This window comes from Uloborus diversus, chromosome 4, assembly GCF_026930045.1.
Source record: "Uloborus diversus isolate 005 chromosome 4, Udiv.v.3.1, whole genome shotgun sequence".
Classification (NCBI taxonomy): Eukaryota; Metazoa; Arthropoda; class Arachnida; order Araneae; family Uloboridae; genus Uloborus; species Uloborus diversus.
In genome coordinates this window covers 137,814,616-137,838,415 of record NC_072734.1, presented here as the reverse complement: position 1 = coordinate 137,838,415, position 23,800 = coordinate 137,814,616, and the positions used below count along the sequence as shown (strand labels likewise).

The 23,800-nt window shown below is 31.9% G+C and overlaps 1 protein-coding gene across 3 annotated transcripts in view; it reads left to right on the top strand.

Annotated features, from left to right (window-relative positions):
- Nucleotides 1–23,800, top strand: part of LOC129220182 (polyadenylate-binding protein 2-like) — a 65,321-nt gene that overhangs the window by 30,851 nt on the left and 10,670 nt on the right. For 2 of the 3 annotated variants that reach the window (XM_054854539.1, XM_054854540.1), the window contains exons 6-8: nt 8,399–8,486; nt 8,702–8,826; nt 18,410–18,473. In XM_054854539.1, coding sequence (XP_054710514.1) covers nt 8,399–8,486; nt 8,702–8,826; nt 18,410–18,437 — 241 coding nt within the window. In that variant the 3' untranslated portion in view covers nt 18,438–18,473. The remainder of the gene's footprint in view (nt 1–8,398; nt 8,487–8,701; nt 8,827–18,409; nt 18,474–23,800) is intronic. The other variant, XM_054854541.1, reaches the window with a different exon arrangement.

Sequence of the window (23,800 nt, the reverse complement as noted above, 5' to 3'; positions counted from 1 at the left end):
TAGTGTGCAGAAATCTTTAGGTACTGCATGTAAATGCATTATTTCTTTAGTGAGGGAAAGTTAATATTTTTCTATATTCAAGTAAATATTCTGTTAATAGTTAAACAGCTTAAAAATCTTAGTGGGATAAAGAAAAAAGTGATTAATTAAATGTATATATATATATATAATTAGAATGCAATCTTTTTATTAATTTACTAAGCTTAACCCTTTCAGACATGGCGTCCGGTATACCGGACATGAGCTTTAAACAGCTGCTAATCATTTATTAATTGAATAAGTTACTTGATTTTTTCGTAGTTGACTCTTCACAGTCTGATTATTATTATCTGTACAAGAATGTTTCATTTTGGATTGACAACATAAAGAAATAGGGGTTAAGAGAATGGGATTTGCTTATTTTTCCAACCACGGATTCTTGTCGGAAAAGCGAGTGTTTTTTTATGACTTAAAAAATATATATATAATCTTATATTAATCATTTCAAATGCTTACATTATGTCTTATTATTGTTTAGAGAATATTTTAAAAACATGTTTGTTTGATGTCTCTCATCGTTTTATAATCTGAAATATGTATTTCTATAACATATGTCCAAATTATTGGATGTGTCTTAACTCTTTTAATTCCTCACCTATAAACTTGAAATTTTGTCTATAAGATACTCTTTACCATAGTACACTGTCTACCAAATAAAAACACTTTTGGATAAGTATTTTAAAATTCTGTCTGAAAGGGTTAAGTAAACCATTCTTTGTTTTAGCATTGAAGGAATTGGCTCATTCTGAAAAAATTATTTTAGCAAACATTTAAAATCTTAAGTTTTGCAATCCCAACATTTCTTTTTTATTTATTTTTCACCTTATAAATTAGAAGTAACATGGAGAGACATAATTAAAATATTAAAGTGCATTATTTATATTATATTGTCACTATTTCTTGATTAACAATACAATGCTACTTTATTTGCAATTAGGTTTTTGCCGTTTTTTCCATTTTTGCCGTTTTTTTTCCATTTTTGCCATGGTTTTTTCCACTGTCCCGGCAAAAATACCTTTTTGCCGGTAAAAAACCCAACCCTGATTCTATTAAGCGGGGCCGACAGTAGTAATCATTACTGTTTAAAGCAGCAGCATTTTTACTGTACATGTATACATTACCATTTGTGACATCTGTCTATTTTTTGGAACACTTAGTTTTCCACAACAAAATATTTTATGTAATTTTTAATATAGATAAAAGTGATAAGGTCTTGCTGTCGCAAAAGATGCTTAAGTTACCATAGCAAATGCATTCTTCCTTGGAAAAACATGAAGCTTCTCAAAGTTCTAATCTTTACAGATCTGAATAAGAGTACTATTTTTAAGTTTGATAAAATTTTTATACTGTGGGAAAATTTTGGTGTGGCAGGCATGACAGAATTTTGGGCCGGTTTGATAAAATTGTTGTTGTGGGTGTGGCAACATTTTAAATGGTTTTAAAAACTTTTTGAATGAAATAGGAGATTGAACCATTTTATTTCTTATCAAATTTGCAGTGTAAGTTAAAAAAAAAAACTTAAAATCCTATAATATGACATATTTTAATTATTTCAGTAATTTTCTCAGTTATTAATTGAGTTACTTTTATTGAACAATTTCAAAGGAGTAAAATAGCTTTAAATACAACTACAAATGTGACGACCAGCAACAGGCTCTGGGCCCAGCTAAGGCTGGTCCTAGTCAATTAATTAGTCCCCAATGAATATCAATGGCCCTCTTAAAGCTATCCACTCCCTTGCTCATTACCGCCTCTTCTGGTAAGCTATTCCAAGTGCCCACGACCCTGCTAAAGTAGTAGTTTTTCCTGATTTCCAAGTTAGCCTGAGATTTAAATAGTTTAAAACAATGACCCCTTGTCCTGCTTTCCCCACAAAAAATTAATCCATTTACATCTTTCATATTGATAAATTTAAATAACTGAATCATGTCCCCTCTGACTCTCCTTTGCTCCAGGCTATACATGTTAAGTCTATTAAGTCTGGTATCATAATCTAAATCTGAGAGTCCCCTTACTAATTTAGTTACCCTTCTTGAACCCTTTCCAATACAAAAATATCTTTCTTCAGATAAGGCGACCAAAACTGAACAGCATACTCTAAATGAGGTCTTACTAAACTCCTATATAAAGGCAGAAGAACTTTCTTAGATTTGTTTGAAATAGATCTATTGATAAACCCAAGCATTTTGAAGCAATACCAAAGCATTTTACCGAACCGAAGCGGTATACCGAAGCATTATTTGATAAACCGAAGCATTTTAAAGAAGTAAATAATGAGCTGCATTTCCATAACTACACTGTTTTGTGAAAATGCCCCTGTCAAATTGTTTCCAAGTGATAAAAGTATTATTCTAAACACTTAAGTTATACAACACATCAACTTTGCCCAGAATCACGGCACAGGTTCTCAAGATAAAAGTCTCAATCAATCACTGTATTTACAAGTTGTGCAAGGTTAAAAGATGATGCATTTTGCTCCCTTATGGTAGTAACTACTGCATAACTGATCTGATTTTTTTTTTTTTTTTTTTTTTTCAACTATGAAAAGTGAAAAGATGTTCTGATTGTTCTAGAGCTCAATTTAAAAACATGAAAAAAAAAGAAAAAAAAAATCAAGCTAGTGCTTGTTTCCAATGGCAGGAGACTTTTAACTGACATGTTACTAAAAATTTTTCATTTTGTATAGTAAAGGACGGTAGTCCTATGGGGGGGGGGGGGGCAATGTTGACTAAAATAGGTCAACTAATAGGTTGATCTAAGTCATAACAAACTGCTTTTCATTTATTTAACTGTGCAGTGAAGATGACGAAGATTAAACTGCACATCAAAGAAAATACTGTAGTCCGAGTGAATTAATGAACATATGAAGTCCATGAAAAGGACAAAGGGATATGTTAGTGTAAATGACTCCCCAAATAGTGTCCGTATGAGAGAGGTTTCTAGTACATTAAGCTTTATGTCTTACTATCAAGGAATTATAAACTGTCTGCATAAGACGGATGTCCATTAACAAAAGCTTTACTGTGTGTGTGTTATATATATGACTGGGGGATGTTAAATATGCTCATGGTCAGTAAGTCCTCCAAGTGAAACCATACCTCTAGGGGTGCTGGACCAAGGATTGCTCAGTTTCATTTTCTCACAAGGTCTCACTCAGCTTATCTGGTCTGGATCAAAAAATCAGAGCTGTCTTCCGGGTCCCTTCCAACTGGTTAAACTGGCAGCATGGGTGCAAGACCTTCCGTCTCAGGACGGATTTCCGTCTTGGACAAAATTTCCGAGACGGAGGTCGGGACGGAAAGAAATTCACTGACTTTCTTTAAGTTTTTACTTAAAAAAGAAAAATTGAGTGTTTGAAAAATATGCTTTAATATATTACTGGACCGTTCATAACCACGAATTTACATCGACCTTCTCTCGGTTTTCCGCCATGGGCTTGTTTTGTTTGCAACGTGCTTTTGGAGGAGTGACTTTTCGACTCGCGCCGTTTGTCTTTTTTTAGGTATAGCTGTGTTATTTCAAACTCACTGCATTGCAGACCGAGGAGTTGCTCGCTATTCTTCCTGATTTTTCGAAATAATCGGCTCTAATTGAAAACTTAATGCTATTTTCGATCATCCTTTCGTTTTTTTTTTTCATTTGCGGGTGTTTTTTTTTTTTTTTTTTGCAAACTTTACACGCATTTATGAAAGCTATACGTACGCTCTTAAAATGTCTTAAGAGTTGAATCTGAATCACCGATTGCGAGTGATTGCTGACTAGAGGAAATGTTTTCGCCACAGCAAAGGGGGTCCGCATACCAGGTAAAACGGAAACTCGGGGATTTTTTATACTTTAATGAAATTGGGAATTTTGGAAATAATCGAGGAAAAATTTCAAGCTGGTTGGAAACACCGATGGGCAACCGTTCCTGCATTTTTGACAAAGACTTGAGGAATCACTAAATTCCAATGTCATTGAATCTAATACTCGCTAGAATAGAAATATGGGGAGGGGGAGAGAATGGAAAGGAAAAAAATAATGGTAGCAGGAGTTTGCGAAAAAAACGCTGCTCTTGCAAAGAGGGTAAGTCCGCAAATTGACCCACGATACTGAGGTCTTAAAACGTTTATATTTTGGACAATCTGAGAGGGGGGGGGGGAGTACTCAAGGACTCCAGCATAAAATATCGAAAATGAATTGAAAACCATTTTTGAAGCTAGGAGTGGTTCGATATTTCTCCTCTGCAAAACTCTTAAAAATTTAAAAGTCAAAAAGTTTTAGGCTCTCTTTAATGATGTAAAAGTGGGGAGGGGGAAGTTTAAAAAAAAAAAAAATCAAACTGCAGTCATAAAAACACTAATTTAGGCAATCTTTGGTGAATTTATGATATATGGTTTTGGTGTTCTAACATGAAAATGTTTTGTAGCTGATGTATTAAAACTATTTGAGGCTATACTTAAATGACTTAAGTGAAAGGGCATTCTGGACCCTCTCCCGGAAAGTCTTTGTAATTGAAGTCTTAGAATTTTTAGGCTGTCTTTGGCAATGTCAAGTGGGAGGGAGGGGGGTCTCTTTAGGCGAAATTCCGAAACTGGAGTCTTAAAAGCGCAACTTTAGACCGTCTTTGGGTTCGGGGTTCCCCTTCCCCAAAAAATATTCAAAGCTGAAGAATTCGAAACTCAGCTTTAGGTAATCTTAGGAAGACTGAAGAAGAGGGAATTCGAAGCCTTTATCTCAATAAATTTATAATTTAAATTCTTAAATCTTCGGTGATGATAAGTGGAAACCGCAAATTGAAGTCAAATTTAGTGAACTTAGGGGAAGGAGTTCGGGGGGGGGGGGGGGGTCTCTCTCCCCGGAAATTTCTCCGTGCTGAAGTATTGAAATGTTATTTTGGCTATTTTTGAGTGAGTTAAGAGTTAGGGAATTCAGGGGCCTTTCTCGAAACATTTTCGAAATTGAGATCTTAAAACTTTGGGTTGTCTATGGCGATGTGTGGAGGGGAGTTGCTCTCTCAATAGAAAAATTAATCTTAAACAAAAACTTACACTGCGTTTAGTAAACACAATGGAAGGGGGGGGAGGTATTCCGCACCCCAGCCCGAAATATTTCCATTTCTGAAATTTTAAGAGCTTTGTTTTGGGCTATGTTTGGATGACTTAAGGGGAAGGGTATTGGAAGATTCTTTCAAAAAGTTTCCGAAATCAAAGTATTAAAATTTTTTAGGCGGTCATAAGTCATGTTTATAGGTAAAGGGGGTACTATTCCTACAAAAAAAGGGGGGGGGGGGACTGAAGCCTTAAAAATTGAAATTTAGGACATTTGTAGTGAACTCAGAGCAAAAATATTTTGATGCTGAAATATTTAAAGCGCCACTTTAGGCTATATTTGAGTGCCTTAAGAGGGATGCGATTCGGGACCCTGCCTGGGGTTAGGATTCAGTTCCCCTATTACTTTTTTTTAATTAATGAATATTGGAAAGGGTACCTTGTTCAAAAAATATATCTACTTCACTGAACCTTTTCTTATTGCTAATTTCACCACCTGCTATCTTATAAAAGAATTCTTTTTCAAATGAAGACTGTGGGGGGAATGGTGCCAGTTCATTATCATTAGTCGGCCATACCCTTCCCACACCTTTCCTTCTTTTGTGCTTTTTTGGCGCTACCTTGGGTAGACTTTCCGATCAGAACTGATTTATGTTGCAAAAGTGAAAATCTTATGTCCTAAGCGATTTTATTGCTATAATAAAAAAAAATTTAAGATCGATAAAAAACTAATGGTGGGGAGCTGCGAACGCTTTTACCCCTAACATTATCCAACATCGTCCAAAATTGTGTTTTTTGAACTTCAATTTCGAAATATTGCTGAAGGAGGGTGCCTGAACTCCATCCCTTCAATAGTGCATTCAAAAGAGAGTACAAACGTTATGAAAGATGGAGTACAATTTCGTTTTTAAAGCTTCAATTTCGGGGAGAGCCCAGAGCACCCCCCCCCCCTCTATCTCTAATATTTTTTGAAGGTTGCCCAATATTGTGACTTTCGGACTATCAGTTTGAAATAATTGATATAAGAGTCCCTGAACCATTCCTTTCCCGGAACTTTATCAAAATGGCCTACCATAGTGTTTTTTGGACTCAAATTTGGAAAAATGTTAGGGGGAGAGCCCCCAGACCCCCCCCCCTTATTGCCGGATATTATGTTTTTTGGAATTACGATGCCAAAACGCATAATATTACAATTTAAAGGATTAAATTTTAAATCAAACACAGATTCCAAAACTGGCATTTTTAAAATCTACAACATTTATACACAAATTTTTCCTTAAGCCCGCATGCAGGTGGGGGAGGGGGGACTGAAAATATTTTCCGTCTTGAACACATCACCATACTTGCACCCATGACTGGCAGGTATGGGGTACCCTGGAGTGAAAAGTGTGTGTGTATGTATGATTTGTATTATTCCATTGATTTGTTGCTGTTCAGCTACTGCTTTCGTGGAAAAAAGAACTATTTTCAAATAAAATCCTTAACAACTTAAAATTCCTATATTATTGTTGTTCTTGTACTGAAAAATGTAAGAATTCACCCCGATAAATATATATTAAGGGTGCCCAACCATTTTCAGAGAAAATCCACTCGCATTACAGGCGCCCTAGTGAAGGGCCGCCTGCCCCAATATTTTGCTGATGTTTATTAATGAAAAATTTATATGTCTAATTGAAATATTTAGTTTCTTTTTTACTTCCTTTTACAAAAAAGTAAGCATTGTATTTGCAAAAAAATTTTCACTCAAAAATCAACCTTAATTTCCATTTTGCTCCCCCCCCCCCCCAATAAATGTGGAGGTTTTTTTTTTTCGACTTGACCACATGTGGATAAGTGCCTAAGAACGTATAGACACGCAAAATATCCATTTTGACGATTCCTGAGTGAATTACAACAAGTTTTCTAGTGATGTCTGTATGTACGTATGTATCTGTGTACGTGCATATGTGCGTATGTATGTCGCATAACTCAAGAACGGCATGTCCTAGAAAGTTGAAATTTGGTACATAGTGTGGTCCTAGTGGGGTCTAGGTGTGCAACTCCCTGTTTGGTTGCATTCGGGTGTTTCTGAAGGGGTCTTTTGCCCCTTTTTGGGGGGAAATCATTGTTAATTTCGATGTAAACTCAATTTGTCGGACACTTGGTGATATTTCTCCAGTCTTTTGGTCGCCAACCTGGAGCCAAATTTGGCGTTTTTTTTTTTTGAAAATCTGTTTCAATTTAGCCATTGTTGATGATATTTAGAGAGTAAACTATTGAATCACATTAAAATTGCTAGTAATGGGGAAATGACATTAAATTGGATTAAAAGGAAGTCATATGATGCACACATCCAGCTCATTTAAATGGCTTTGTTAGAAATGAAAAGAAAACTTTACTGAAACCCAAAAGTGCAAAAATATTGCATACACATAATTTTGAGTAAAAAGTCCTTTTTCAATGTAAAAAGACTTTGAACTTCTCATGCTAAAGTCTTTCTTGTGATTGCTGCTTAGCAATTAAAGGCTCATAACTTTACATGCATTAAAAAAGGAGTAGTGTGTGTTAAATAAGTAGGTCAGTCAGAAAGTTAGTTGCACTTCTTTATAAATATGTTCCAACTAAGACAATTTTGATGAAACTCTGTGGCAGCACTTTAGACATGCACCTTTATTGTGTGACTTAATGGCTTCCCCAAGGCAAGTCTCGATAGCTGCAAGTAACGTCCAAATTGGAAATATGAAACCTTTCATTTCCTGACTTTTATGTTTTTGGTCCCTAGAAACAAGAACTTTCAAAGCGACGATGCCATTCAGATGACGCAGTGAAAGTGCTGCAACCAAACAATGGTAATTGGACATTGGACAGGATTTCTTCTCATAAGGCATCGAAAAACTTGTACCAGGCCTTGATAAATGCTTAAATAACAGGGTGGTTACGTTGAGAAGTAGATTTTAAATGGAACTTTAAGATAACAATAAAGTTATTGTAAATTTTTAATCCTTTTTTTGTTTTCTTAAGCAGTGCAACTAACTTTCTGACTGACCCTCGTATTTATGCAATTTTGCGCTTTAATAATGTTAAATTTTATCATTTATATTACTTTCTTCTGTATCTAATGTAGGGAAGAAAGGATTGGTTTTGTGAACATTTTCGAATTTAAAACTTTGACGGATTTGCACCTTTTGTGGTGTGCAGAATCCATTTCGAAAATTTTTAGAAAATGTTTGTCTCTGTGTGTGTTGGTCTGAACGTATGTGTCGAATCTTTGAAGAACGCAACGTTTATTTTAAATGTACACCTGTATTTATATGTCATTGTTTTATGCATAAGTTTTATTTTAAATACAGATTTGCATATATTGAATTTGCGGATAAAGATTCTGTGTCCACATCTACCGCTTTAGACGAGTCTCTATTTCGAGGCAGACAGATAAAGGTAATTATTTTTTAATCTTTGAGAAATTTTTATACCTTTTCATCTGATAAGAATAAATAACTTTAAATGTAATTATTGAATGAGTTCAATTTTTTTTTTGAGTCTTTATATCATTTACTGTGTTGGGACCGCTGTGCCATGCTGTACAAAAGGCTTTTCTGACACCACCTTCTTAGTTTTATTCATTTATTTATTTTTACTTTTTTATCTTCTAGGTTTTACCAAAACGTACAAATCGCCCTGGTATTAGTACTACAAACCGAGCTCCAAGGGGAAGATTTCGTAGATTATCAAGACCATCCTACTATGGAGGTTACAGACCAATGAGAAGATCATTTAGGTTAGCTGTTTTAAATTTTTAATGATAGTTGCAGAGCTTTAATGGTGAAGAAATCAAATTAATTTTAAAGTTTTAACTTGGGGAAATCAACATTCTCTTGTGAGAAAACAAAAATTTGTGTATCTTTGTTTTTGTTTCCTGTAATAAGTGAATTAGGGCAACACATATGGTGTTGAGCTCAATTCTAGAAGTGACGGAAAATTTGTTTGTGAATAACTAGGGATACACCGGAGATTTGGTAACTATCTGGCCCTGTCCAGCTGATTTTTTACTGTCCGGTACCTGATTTGGCCAGCTCATTTCAGATAGGATATCCAATAGCTTTTATCTGGATATCCAGCATTGATGTGGAGGTTTAATAGAAAATTTTCAATTAATAATTTCTTTTTTTTGAAAATTTTTTTTGATGATTGTAATAACTTTTCATGTTTCCTTCGTTACTTTCTGCTTCCAGTAGTGAAGATGTTCATTTGCATCTTTTAAGGCTTTGTATCTGAATTTTTTGGAATTTGTTGATTATTTCAGTAGGAGTTTATTAATTTGTTTAAAAAAAGTAAACGTGTTTAGCATAACTCTCAATAATATATTTAATTTGTTAATTTGCACCTTTTAAGACTATATGGGGGAGAAAGGGCACGGCACATATGAACTTGGTAAGTTTTACCAAGATAACTTCAAGCACAAAATCTTGAAAAATTCTCAAGTTATGGCAGTACCAGTCCTAACTCTTCGCCAAACTTTTAGAGCAATGAGCCATTTTATATTTCTGTTATGGCAACTTCTTTGCTTAGCAGTTATTGTACGTAATTTAATCTGTCTTTTTCTCGTGAAAACATAATTTAAATCAACTGTTAAGCTAAACTTAATTATTGAAAACCATTATCTGGACATTCAACTAAACTTGTATCAATGTTTAACGTTTTAGATTGAATTAAGAATTCTTTTTTTTTTTTTTTTGCAATTTCGTTCTTAGGTTGATAATGTGGCACTTGTGAACATTTCACCTAGGGCAGAAACTCTCAAACTTCAGACCTCCACAAACCCCCTCCAGAAAAGTTACGAACTTCGCGGACCTACCCCCCCCCCCTCCCACCCGGCATGTGCAAAACAATAATTTGACACAGTTTAATCTTTTTTTCTTAAAATATTTTTTACACTTTTTTTTCATTTAACTTTATTTATTCAGTGTTCTGTAAGCTCCTGTCTGGTTTGCATTTCTTACATTATTATTTTGAGTTAAGGAAGTAAAATTTTATTTGAAATTTAACTAGGAATAAAAATGTAACCATCAAATTTCTACAACAAGTTTACTAATAAAAATGAACGTTTGAATTTAGTGAACAAAACTCTGTTGGCCTTGTGTTAATTTTTCATATGAGTTGTATTTTTATGGCGTATTAGGATTCTGTGGTTTGGGCAAGCCTACCCTGGGAGCGTCGTAATACCGTGATTTGTGTCTTTGTAGTCTTCATAATGCTGCCTGCTTCAGTTTGCCTCATTTATAGGTAATCACTGCCCTCTGCTCCCTATCGGTTGCAAGCAGTTTCAGTCATCACAATCAATGCATTATTAATGCTTTTAATGCAATCATAATACTAAAAAAATATGCTTATCGTTAATACAGAAAAAAAAGTCAACTCTAATTCCACTTGCACCACCTTGCTCACCGCGCTTGTTCAGCAGTTCACAACATACTAACTACATCAATAGAGTCCAGCAGTTGCGGGTTCAGTATAGCATGAAGTAAGCTAATAATAGCAATATATTCTGAGCATTAAATGCTTTGACGATTCAGCTGATTACCCAAAGTTTAGTGACTGTATGAAAATCGCAAGCGTCAAACATTTACTTTCACTTCAAATGATTTTGCTAAATAAATGCAAGCATATTATGCAACAAATTTATAAAAAAGTGGTTCTCCATAATTAGTAAAATCAACTGCGATCTATAGCATTTCATCTATATCAGATTTTGCTGGAAGTTTTTGATGTTGACTATTAAATTTAGTCTCGAAAATTTTGGAGTAAAAGATTTATTTAAAGTATACTATCCCATCTGTAAAAATGTTCATCAATGTTTGCATTTTACTAAGTATAGTTTTGTAACAATATGAACTCATGTACACCAAATTAATTAATGTGTAGTGTGTCCATTTCCGAGGGGGGGGGGGAGACTGCTTCATCCTGCATGTACTTAAGAAATTACTTTTTCATTCCTCATAAATGTGCTTTCTTTTTGAATTAAAATACCGTTATTCATCTTTCAATCTCAATTATATTAGCGTTTTAGCTGGATAGCATTGCAACCCCCCCCCCCCCCCCGGGTCCGGGGACCACAGTTTGCGAAACTCAGATCTAGGGGCACATGTGAACAGTTCCCATATCCCCTCCGCAATATTAATAACAATGTAGCATATTAAAAGTGTAAGAAAAGATGTAAATCTTTATAATTATTATTTCTCTGTAATTTGATTACAAATTTATTGTTACTTATCTGTACTAATATTATAAAGAGAGAGAATGAAAATTCTTTCACTACATGAAAGGTGTGTTTTTATTGAGTGACATAGTCTATAAATTACACTTAAATGTATTTATACTAATTTTTTAGCCAATAATTTGTCTGCTCTACCAGTTTATGTTTTGTATTGTTTTATTGTTATACACATAAAACCAACCCTCGATTGTCTCACATTGGCCACAAAAAAGGGGTTGAATGTTCTCTCTGAACTAAATGCGAAGGGATAGAAACACGTGAACGAGAAAAAAAATCAGTGTCAGCGTAAGAACCGCTAAAACCTTTACCTGTGTTTGAGACCGCAGAGGATACGGTGTATAGCATTCTATTAGCCCTTGGATATTGCAACCCATTTACTGTCAAAGAATGTTTATATGAGGGTCAGTCAGAAAGTTAGTTGCACTGCTCAAGAAACCAAAAAAAAAGGGTTGAAATTTTACAATAACTTTATTCTACTTTTTAACGTAACCATCTCCATTATTTAAGCATTCGTTGAGGCGTTGTACAAGTTTTTCGATGCCTTCTGCAAAGAAATCCCATCCAATGTCCGATAACCATTGTTGGGTTGTAGCTTTCACTTCGTCATCCGAATGGTATCATCATTTTAAAGTTCTTGTTTTATGGGACCTAAAGAAGTTAGAAGGTGAAAGGTTAGGGTGGCTTGGGAAGGTGATCCCACACTTCCGACCTAAACTTGGTCTTCCCTCGCGCTCAACGTCGTCATTATTTGTACATCCTTTCTCAAACATGTTGCGCCATTTCACGATAGCTACACGTGACATTGCATTTTCACCATGCACGTCATGCTACTGCCCATAAATTTTTCTCTCTCTCAGTGCAATTGCACCTTTTTGCCCACAAAATTAAATCACTGCATGCATTTCCAATTTGGACGCTACTTGCAGCTGTTGAGACATGTTTGCGACTGATAATCAGAAAAACTGAACTTGTCTTGGGCAATCCGCTACATCACTTGATAAAGGTCTGAAGTATTGCCACAGAATTTCATCAAAATTGTCTTAGACGGAACAGATTTACGAAGAAGTGTAACTAACTTTCTGATTGACCTACGTACTTCTAAATTAATTTTACAAAAAAAATTGAGATTCTTTTCAGTAGTTCAGATAGACAATAATAATCCGTGTTTCTAAAAATTAATTTTGCATGCATTTCGGGCTATTCTTTAAGGTTTTTACTCATACTAAAATCGAAATGAAAAACATGTGCTAATAAATTCAACTTAGATATAATATCAATTTATACAAGTATATTGTTCATATAAAATCTTATTTAAATGATTTCTGAAACAATAAAGCTCCAAAGTGTAAGCTAACAATGATTTGTAAGTTTAAACCAGCGGTTCCCAAATTTTTTAGGCCGCGGAACCCTTAGCGCTCTATCTTTATTTCATGGAACCTTGGTATTGTTCATAATAAGACAAAATGTTACCTGGAAGTCATGATAAAGACAAAAAATTGTAATTATTTGCTGTCTTTTTTACTTTTTATCTATTTAATATAAAAAATAATTTTAAAAGTGTTGGATTCATGTAAATTTTCGAATTTTTATGAATTGATGCGTTTTTAAGTATGTTTCTTTGGTTAACAACTTCTGTTAAAAACCGATCAAAATTTCAACTGAATTGCAAGAAAAAAAAATGTTGCTTGCTCTTAGTATGCCTTACAGTGCGAAAGCAGCACGTCTGGCAAGGTTTTGTTTTATAAATTCAATTACTAAGAAGCTGTTCGGGAAAATGTGTTTGCTCACTGGATGATCTATTGTGCGTAACACATATGAAAACCCTGTTTGGCCGTAGTTTTTAATATAATTCGAATGGTGAATTAATAGTACAAAAAAATTATTTTTGCACCATATTCTAAAACCATATTAATGACCATTGCTGATTTTTTAGAAAGGCAGATTAAGCAGCGGCCAAGAACTTTTAAAAGCCGTAAAAGGAATTCGGATGTTAGGACTATCACAAAGGAATTTTGCAACCTCTGGGTGACATGTGTATCTAAACGACATTAATATCATGTAGTGCCAATTGTTAAAAAAAAGTTCCACTGGTTTTGAGTAATCGTTGTTCATATGAATAAATATTTGATTTTATGTAATATCCAATTCGTGGTGGAACCCCTACCTTCCTTTGGCTTGAGCCAAGGGTTCCGCAGAACACACTTTGGGAAACGCTGATTTCAACTATGTGAAATTACAGAAATATTTTTTGTTTAAAATTTGCCTCTGACAAAAAAAATCTAGAAATAAAACAAAATATTTTAGTGTTTCATTTTATATGCAGCACTATTTAAACACTACATCATACATTAAAATATACAGGTTAAAAAAATGATTTAATATGTTTTTAAGGCAATGATTTGTGAAACAAGTTTGATTTATTATTTTGAAACAGCATTGCTTAAAAATAGTGAACATACAATGTAACTAAAAGCAACTGTAAAGCTGAATTGTCAAATCCGGCAAACAAAGAAGCACAGGATATCCGGTATCCAGAAAATCAATATCCGGTGCATCCCTATGAAGAACATGCATTTGTAAATTGAAAATATTTCTACTAGGTTTTTTAAATTTTTTACAAAACACTAAAACTGAGTTTTATTCCATTGTTAACCTGAAAGCTGAAAATTTTTGGCAAAATTTTATCTACTATTTTGTTCCACTTACTTGTAGGAATAATTTATCAGTCTAGAAAGGAAAGTTTCTGTTGAAAAATGTTTCATGCAGTTTTTGTCTGCAATTAGTAAATGCTGTTACAAAATCCTGATCCCTTCCAAAAGTAGCAGATAATTTTTGATAAAAAAATTAAATTTTAATTGTATTTAGTCATAGTTTATCAATTTTCAATCTCATTTGTTTGATACAAAGGTACTGCATTATCTGTACTCGTTAAAAGATGTACATATCATAAAGCTGTGGCATTACATTCATGAAACTTGCATATATAGTTTAAAACACAAGATGTTGCACCCAAATTCAAAATTTCACCAGGAACCACAAATAACTGGATAGAGAGAGAGAGAGCTTACTCTTTCTATTGCATACTTGTCAACTCTACAGGTTTTTCCAGGAGTTTCCTGTATTTTAGGCATTTTTTCCAATTTCCATTAAAAATATCCTGGGGCTTTTTAGAAAATTTTCTTTTTTAGAATTTTGAAAAAATAAATAAAGGTGTGTGAAATTATTTTTGAGAAGATGGTCTATTATTTTATCTACAATCTTTATTTTCCCCTAACAAAGTTTTAATTCAAAAGTACCCTATCTTTTTCAAAACTAAAATAATAAAATTTTAGATGTAATTTTTTTTTTCTTAAATGTCCAAAAAAGTTCTTAGTACATCATTATTTATGTATTAAGCACTAATTTTACTTTCATCCCTATTTTGAAAAATATTTTCGACATACAGATTAGTCGAGTACACCAGTAAGTCAACATTTATTTTGCTGATGGTTTACTCTAGCTAATTTTAATGTGCAAAAAGTTCTGACTTGATACTCATTTGCAGGACCGCTACTAGTCAACCTCTTCTTTCTATTTTGAGGATTTCTATTTTGAAAATTGTTCAAAACATAGGCCTGTAAAAAAACTTAGTGTGAAAAAAAAGTGTTCTTTTAAATGACTGTAACTTCTCTCCTAATTATAGTAGAATAAAAATTTAAAACCATTGTAAAGCTTAAGAAATGGAGCTTTCTATTGATACAGTCGGACCCCAATTTAATGAATTCATTGAGACCGAAATTTTAATGCTTCGAATTAGGGTTATTCATAATATTGGGGTGCGAAAAGATAAAGTAAAATAAATAAATAATCTGCACTTACCTTATCTAAAAGCCCTAATAAGCCACTATACAAAAATATTTATAATTAGAAACTGTACACTTTTTATTCAGCATTCCGCGACTTATTACACACTAGTTAATTTGAAATTTTAAAGTTGTGAGTTAGACAGTTTCCTTGAAATAGTTCTCTTTCGACTTCATGGAGAGAAGAATGTACTGCATCATTTACAGCCTGCTATATGAGGTATGTTTTAAAAAAGTGGAGATGTGTTGAACTAATGCAAAAAAAAAAAAAAAGGCTGAGAAAATAATTGATTAAATCAGTGTATATTATTCGGTAAATAGAAGCTTTTGCCATTATTTTAGTCGGAGAAAAAGACATTTGCTAAATCGCAAAATTCATTAAATGGGGGGGGGGGGTAGTGTATATTGCAAGACATTCTTACGACATTTAGGTTTCAAGGGCATTCACAATGACTTTTGACCTTGAATATCTCAAAACAGCTCCCTTAGAATTTTTCAAAAAAAAAAAAAAAAAAATCACTCCCCAAACATTTTTTTTACATTGTACCAAAAGTTAGGCTGATACCACAATCAAAAGGCCATGCCAAAAAAAAAAAAAAAATATATTTGCATATTTTCAGTAGATGGGAAATTCCATGTCACATCAAGTCAAAAATGTGAGTTTTTTACCTTTTTTCCGATTTTAATAAATTTTGCATGAAGGACGCCTACGACAAGGTAAGATATCTCGTCAATTTTTGAATTACTATTTTGAAAATTGTTCAAAATATAGGTCTGTAAAAAAACTCAAAATATAGGAAAAGAATGAAAATTGTGTTCTTTCAAATGTAACTTCTTTTCTAACTATAGTAGAATAAAAATTCAAAAGTCATTGTAAAGCCATAATCAAAAATTTAAAAGGTCCATTTTGATTGATTGGAGTTTTGTGAAGGGTCTGTTGTGGTTGATCCGAATTTTATAAAGGGTCTGTTTTGCTTGATCGGAGTTTTGTGAAGGGTCTGTTTTGGCTGATCAGATTTTTGTGACGGGTGTGTTAACCTACCCAAGTTTCTCCTGGCCAGACCCCTGAATTTGCAAATGTTTATCTAAAATGTTCAAGCAATTAAAAAAAAAAAAAAAAAAAAAACTTTTTAAATGTTCCACTTAAAATTTTGGTTAAAGTGGGACCACCTTACTTTTTTTCCTTAGTGTGAACCCTGCATAATTTACTAAGAGTTTGGGTTTCTTGCATATTAATATTTTTTCCAAGTAGTGTTCAAAAGTTGATAATGAGTAGAAAAATTATTTTACCCTGTAATCATTTATGAGTATTGTAGTTAAATTATCTAAATTCTAGATTTAGTCTAAAGAACTCTTGTGGACTTAAATGTCATTGTTCAAATTGGACAAAAAGCACAGGATTGATTCTGATCACCGACGTTTGCCCTAAAATACTGATAAGTCAATGTGTTGAATGGGATAGGAACATTGTAGAGGGTAACAGACTTAATGCAAGTTTTTTGTATCAAAAGATGATTTTAGTTTAATTTTCATAATTCAATTGCTTCCCTTTTTTTGTTTCTATGGGAAATTAAACTTACATCAAATTTCTTTTTAAGCAAAATGAATGGTGAGAGTGTGCTATCTTTTTTTTAAAAAAATTTCTTTAAATTTCAGTTTTTGGCACAGTTGGCAAGTTTTTGACTGTTGGTGGTTTTTGCCATCATGTCCAAAACCTGACTTAACTTTATATTAACAATAAAATTACCCTTACAAATGATTCTTAGTTTTATAAATTTTGATTTCAGGCACTAAAGGGAACTTTTTTGATTGTTAGATTTAAAAAAAAAATACACAATAAAAAAAAATGTAATGTTGATTCAACAAGCTGCTTGCAGGGTTGCCAGACGTAGTATTTTTGATACTACGGTAGTATTTTTTCACGCCAAATTAGGGGCGTAGTATTTTTTGTAGTATTTCGTTAAAAAATGGGTTTATATGTGATTTTTTTTATTTCGAAAAAAAAGAGGGACAAAACAAATTATAAAGTTCAAAATCTGATTTTTTTAAAATTAAACGATGAGAATATATATATTTTTTTAAACTACTACCTTAGGCATACATATTAGAGCCTGCAAAAGTATTGTTATTTTTAGTTATATTTCTTTTCCAGTAGATGGCGCCAAATGTAGTATTTTGTAGTATTTTTTCAGAGGAGATGTAGTATTTTTCTGTTTTAAAATCTGGCAACCCTGGCTGCTTGTCTGTTGACTGAAAGATCAATAAAAGAGCTACTATTAGCTAAGAATAAGAAGTATAATCAAAAGTGGTACATTGAGTTATAACAATAAGAAGTTTATTCCTAAAATAACAAAATACCTTTTATACCCTAAGTCTATAAGTTCCAGTTCAGAATGGATCAACCCAAAACTAGAGATAAACCTTTCAATTGATGTTGCATTGCATAGGCCTATATTGGTTTTTCTAAAACCTTTTCACCATATTCTAGCTGAGAGATTCTGAACTGAGATTTAACTTCCAGGGTATGGTACAGATTCAGCTTAAAAAGGTCCTAGAAACTAATATGAATTTGGTTGTCCTTCAAGAAAATATTAGTTCATTTATTATCAGAGAACTTGTACATTAGTTCATAAATTACAAGAGAAAAAAAAAGTATCTTCCTGAGTATTTCAATAATTCATAATTAACCATTATTTTGTGCTGATCAACTTAGTTTTTACTTTTACTCGAAAGAATACATTACATAAATCCCGGCACAGGAAGAATTTGATGAAATTATTTGAAACTAATTGTTTTAGTAATTAAAACATTTAAACAGAACTGCTTTGAAAATTGGATTTAACAGTTTTAATATTTGTAACTATGTGTATAATAACAAATTAATTTTAAGGAATATTTATGTATTTGTTTTAATTGAACTTATTAATTTAAGTGTAATTAATTTTATTGATTTGATGTCTAAATTATAGTTAAATAATTTCAACAGCATTATTAAGCCTATTATGCTTATAAAAATTATCAATAATAATCGTATTTGACAATAATGTTAGTATTTGTCAGGTTTTTGACATTTTCGACTAGGTTTTGACATGTCTTGTCAAAAACAGGTTTTTTGACGTCATAAACATAACCCTGCTTTTTGGTTAAGGCACACAACACTGAAAACTTAAATCTAGATTTTGTCATTTATTAAATTAAAATTTGTAAAGAGACAGTATTTTAAACTTTGTATTTTTTTTATACAGACGACGAAGTTGGTACTTTCCATACTGATATTCATTCCATTGTCCTTTTTAACTGTCACCTCATGTAAGTTTCTTTTAATATTTATTATTTTTCTTGTTTATGTTTACGAAACAGTAACACTTACACATTAAGAAATAAAAACATTGACCTTTGTGCAAAACGAAATAAATAATTAAGTTGGTGCTATTTAAGCATAAACTAAGAGCATTTTTGGTGCTTCAATCACTTTGACTTTATCATTTCCTCGCATTAATTTTGTATTGTGTTCAAATTGAATTGGTAAAAGTGTTAAATAACACTTAAATACATTATTAACCCTTATTTTTAAAGCATGAAGCAACTAATAATTTATCTAGTTTTTTGAAATCATATCTATAATTTTGTTTACTGTATTTCTTTTAAAATGGGAATAAATAAACTAAAAACAAAAATGCTTAAATTATATCAAAAAATATATTTGAAATCAATAATTTAACTGGTGAAAATTCCAACATTTTTATTAAATTGCTAAGATATGTTTTTTTTCTTTGTAAATGTGAATTGCAACTTTGGCTTTTTTCACTAAGTTTTTCCCTATTAAAATTGTTGAATAATGTTTAAATTTCCATATGCATTTTAAAAATAAACTGAACTTAAAAAACATTTAATTTAGCCATTAGATCTTAATAAAAAAATTATAAGAATTCAAAAATCCTGAGGCTTGCATAATTTAAAGCATAAATATGCCTGCCGAATCTACCATTGCCGCAACCAGGCTTTTGTTTCAGGAAGAGTTTTACCAAGCAAATCTCTCATAAAATCTATGTGATCAATAAATCTAATAATTTTTTGATACAATAGTTAATTTAAATGAGGGAGTGCTGCTTTAAGGAGAAAAAAAATCTGATAAACACTGCGTTACCCCTATTAAATATTAGATGTTGTTCAAATAACTCAAAAGAATAGATCTTTCAGTCATGAATGCACATTCAAATATAAGCATCTCTTAAATTTATATTGGTCACCTTTAAAATATTAAATAAGAGTGGTACTTTCAAATTAAAAAAAAACACTAGAATAGCATCAGGTATTCAGAATCTGAAATGATGTTTGCAACAGGGTTGGTAAAAAAAAAGTTTTTTTTAAAAAACCAAATTAACCTTTTTTTTTTTTGGTTTAAACCAGGTTTTTTTTGGTTTAAACTGGGTTTATTTGTTTTAAATACAATTTGTGAGAAAAACAATCTCATTTTAGGAAAGTCATGAAGATTTTATGAGGTAATTATTAAAGGATGTTTAATATTTATATTTATACATAATTTCTTCATAATTAATTAAATAATTAAGAGTAAAATCTTATATTTCATTTCCACATACGTAGAGCTTTTTATAGGGAATATTGTTTGAAAAACTTCAATTATTAAAAAAATACAATACCTAAGTGGGCCTTGGTAAAAATAATCAAAGAAATGATTTACTGTGATAGTTCCGACATTATGAATTACAAATAACCAAATATAAATTCTTGTGAATTAATTTCTTCATAATTATAGCTTATCTACAATAAATAAATAATTAAAAGTTAAATTAAAATAATGTGTTCTTAAACATGTCTGATGTACATTACAGAACTTTAAAAATCAAGAGATAAACATATATTTTTATTTTAAAAATTAAAAAAAAAGTTACAGGTCATGTAATATTTTACGCAATGTATCAGAGAGAACGCTTAGTAAAAATAAAACAACTAGATTTTTAAAAAATCATTACATTTTCCATTGTAGACATTATTTCTCCTAGTTAATTGAATTTAGGAATACAATTTCTTTATTAACATTTTTTATATTTCAATTAAAAACCTCAGTACAAACACATTTTAATAATGAAGACTATCATAAAAATGAATGAATGACTTGTATATTTAAGTACCTAATAGGAAAATCTGCATTGATTAGAAATGTTGCATTGATTGGAAAAAAAAACTATTTAGAAAACTTGAATTACCTTAAAAACAGTAAGTTTCTCAACTTATTAATCTTTAACTCTTAAGCTTTTTTAGTTATTTTGCATTAATTAGATTTTACTCTTTGCAATAATAGTAAAATTTATGAAAACGTGGGGAAAAACAATGAAGTTTTTCAAAAAAAAAATTTTTTTTTGAAACAAATCACATGGTTAAAAAAAAAACACTTGGTTTAAACCATGGTTTAAACCAACATGGTTTATATACCTGGTTTTCCCTACTGCTACCCTGGTTTTCAATAACTGCAATAAAACTAAATACTGCAGATAAAGCACTGAGCTTGTGCAATTCTTCAACAATAACAATTTCGTTTTTCTGATGATATTGAGAAAAAAGAATAATAAAAAAATGAAAGTAAAAACGAATCTTTCAGCAATACACACAAGTAACTAAAATTAAAAATTAAAATAAAAAAACCCCAACTGGGTCGCAAATGTAGAATCAAGAGAGAAAATTGAAAATCCTTTTAAAAGCCTTGTACTATTAAAAATCAATTGCAAGTATTTTATTTGTTGACAAATAGAAACTGGCAGCAGATAAAAAATTTTCAATCATTGCGTTTAATTTCCTTGTTGGCCAACAGTGAATTCCGTTACCAATTGCATGAATAAAGGCTTAGCCATATTTGAAATCTGCTTGAAAAAAACATTATAATTCAAATTCTATATAACATGGAAATTCTAAACTCATTCTATCAGACACAGAAAAAATTACTTTTTATTTTGGTACTAAACTTTTTGTTTTTACTGCAAAAATCACAAAAAACCTTTAAGAAGTTTTTAATTTATATCTTTGTTAATTAACGTCATCAGCTAAGAACACTCTGGATCACCTTTCCTTTCCAACAAAAAAAAGTTTTTCAAAATTGGTTCATCCTTTTAGGTGCTAGAGTGCCACAGACAGATACACACGTCAAACTTATAATGCGCTTCCGTTGTGTGTCGGGGGGGGGGGGGGGGGGGGGGGGGGGGGGGCATTGAGAAATTTCAGAGGGATTTTGGACTTGAAAAACCTAAAATATTAAATCTTAAATACGGCCTTGGAATCTACTGCTATTAGCTAGAACTTTATGTTTTTTAAGGGTACCTCTCGATTTTCCGCCTAGCATGAATAAGTATGATTTTCTTCTGATGTTTTAAAATAATTTCCAGATAAAGTTATCTGCGACAATGAATGGTAAAATGTAATTTAGAAATGTTAAAGAACGGATCTGCTAAAAAAAAAAAAAGAAATTAAAAAAATGTTTATTGAATGTGAAGAATTTTGAAGAAGAATTTGAAATGTTGAAGAAGAAATTCTTTGAAGCATAATTATTACAAAAAAAAAAAAAAAAAAAACAATGAATATTCAGATTTTTATATACTTTTGCCCAGAATGTGAACAAATAAAAATGGTAGCTATCTGATTTTAAGTTAACATCTCTAAACGTAAGTAGTAGAACTGATTTTTAAAAATCTGATACAGTATGGTTTTTAAGATTTTAATTGAAGAAAAAAACAATTTCTCATATGAGCTGCTAGTTTAGTGTCCCCCCCCCCTTTCTGGTGAATTGTTTTTAACATTTCAGTGGTTGATTCAGAAGCAAGTCGGGTCCGTTTTGCTGCCTCTTTACAAACGTCGATCTCATATCCTCTTCACAAAATTTCATATCTTAAAAATAGACCATGCACAAAACTTTATGTGCAAAAATTTATTTATCACTCCTAAGTTCAATGAATTGGTCTAAAAGAAAAACATCAGTTAAAAGAACCAATCCAGCTTCCAAGTCATTCCTACAGAAATCCTTTAGGCCAGTGTTTCTCAACAGGAATGGTACCACCCCCCACAATTTAAAGATAAACGGAATTTATTTTCAAAATGGGAATTAACTTTTGCATGTTACAATGGTTATGTCTTTTAGTCCCTTTCGTTTTTTCCTAACTTATTTTTTTGTTTTAAACATTTTTAAAAACATACTTATTTTTGCAGTCCAAACTCTCTCTCTCTCTCTTTTTTTATTGAAAAGGATTTAAATTGAAATATTTTAACTGTTGGGAAAAAGTCTTCTGTTTTTATTTGCTTAGTTTTTATGGAATTATGTTCCGTAAATTATTACAATATTGCTACTACAATGTTTTTTCTATAGTGTTTAGTTTTGGAAAAAACTTCGTATTTTGCATTTTAAGCAAAGAAAGGAATCTTCATTTCTCTTTAAAAAAATTTCTAAGGCTTCTGCTGGTAAAAAATTTTGTATCTTTCTTTTGCCTTACTTTTATAATTTTATGTAATAGCAATTAAATTTGTAATTCCTTAATTGTTACAATATTGGTTTAGTACTACTACTTCTGATTTAAAATCTTACCATTTACTTTTCTTTATCTTTACTAATAATAAAGCTGAAAGTCTCTCTGTCTGGATGTCTGGATATCCGGAGGATGTCTGGATCTCTCTGACGTGCATAGCGTCTAGGCCCTTCGGCCGATTGTTATGAAATTCGGCACAAAGTTAGTTTGTAGCATGGGGGCGTACACCTCGAAGCGATTTTTCGAAAATTTGATGTGGTTCTTTTTCTATTCCAATTTTAAGAACAAATTTATCATAAGATGGACGAGTAAATTGCGAAGTTATCATAACATGGAACCGTAACACGGGTACAAGCCAATTGGCGAGAAAATTCACCATACATTATTTGTAAATATACAGGCAAACCAAAAGAATTTTTAATTTTTCTATTACTTGCAAAGCCGTGCGGAATTGTCACTAGTAGACAATAAAAGCATTTTTAATTTAAGGTATTTCCAGGAAGAAATGTTTACTTTTTTAACCGACTTCAAAAAGGAGGCAGTTATCAGTTCATACGTATGTATGTTTTTTTGTTTTGTTTGTCCACTCACAGCGTCTCACCTAGTGAACCGATTTTGATGATTCTTTTTTAATGGATAGGGGATGGCTCAACTTAGGTCTCATTACTTTGTTTGACCATATTTGTCCTTTAGAAAAAAAGTTATGGGCAAAAAACAATAAATTTCATGCGATTTCCCTATTAAAGGATTAAATTTAAAACTCATTGTTATGAAACTTTGGTGCCATATGACAGTAACATTAATAGTAATTGTAATGATAATTTTGAATGAAGGCTTCCCTGAAGCAAGCATCAAGTTTCTTCAGTTGGATATTTCGATAATCGGGAATCTGGCGCTGTCGTCTCATTTTTGGCATAAATAATGTGATTTTGGTAACCCTGCTGATTTATAGTAACCCTATGTGAATTACAGAAATCTTCCCTTCTTCAGTGCTATTGCTGCATAGTGGGGGTAAACCTAACCTGGAAGCGAAGTGATGCAGTCTGCAAGTGATTAGGATCTGCTTAAATACAGGATTGCATAACAAGCAACTTGTATGCTGTGAAA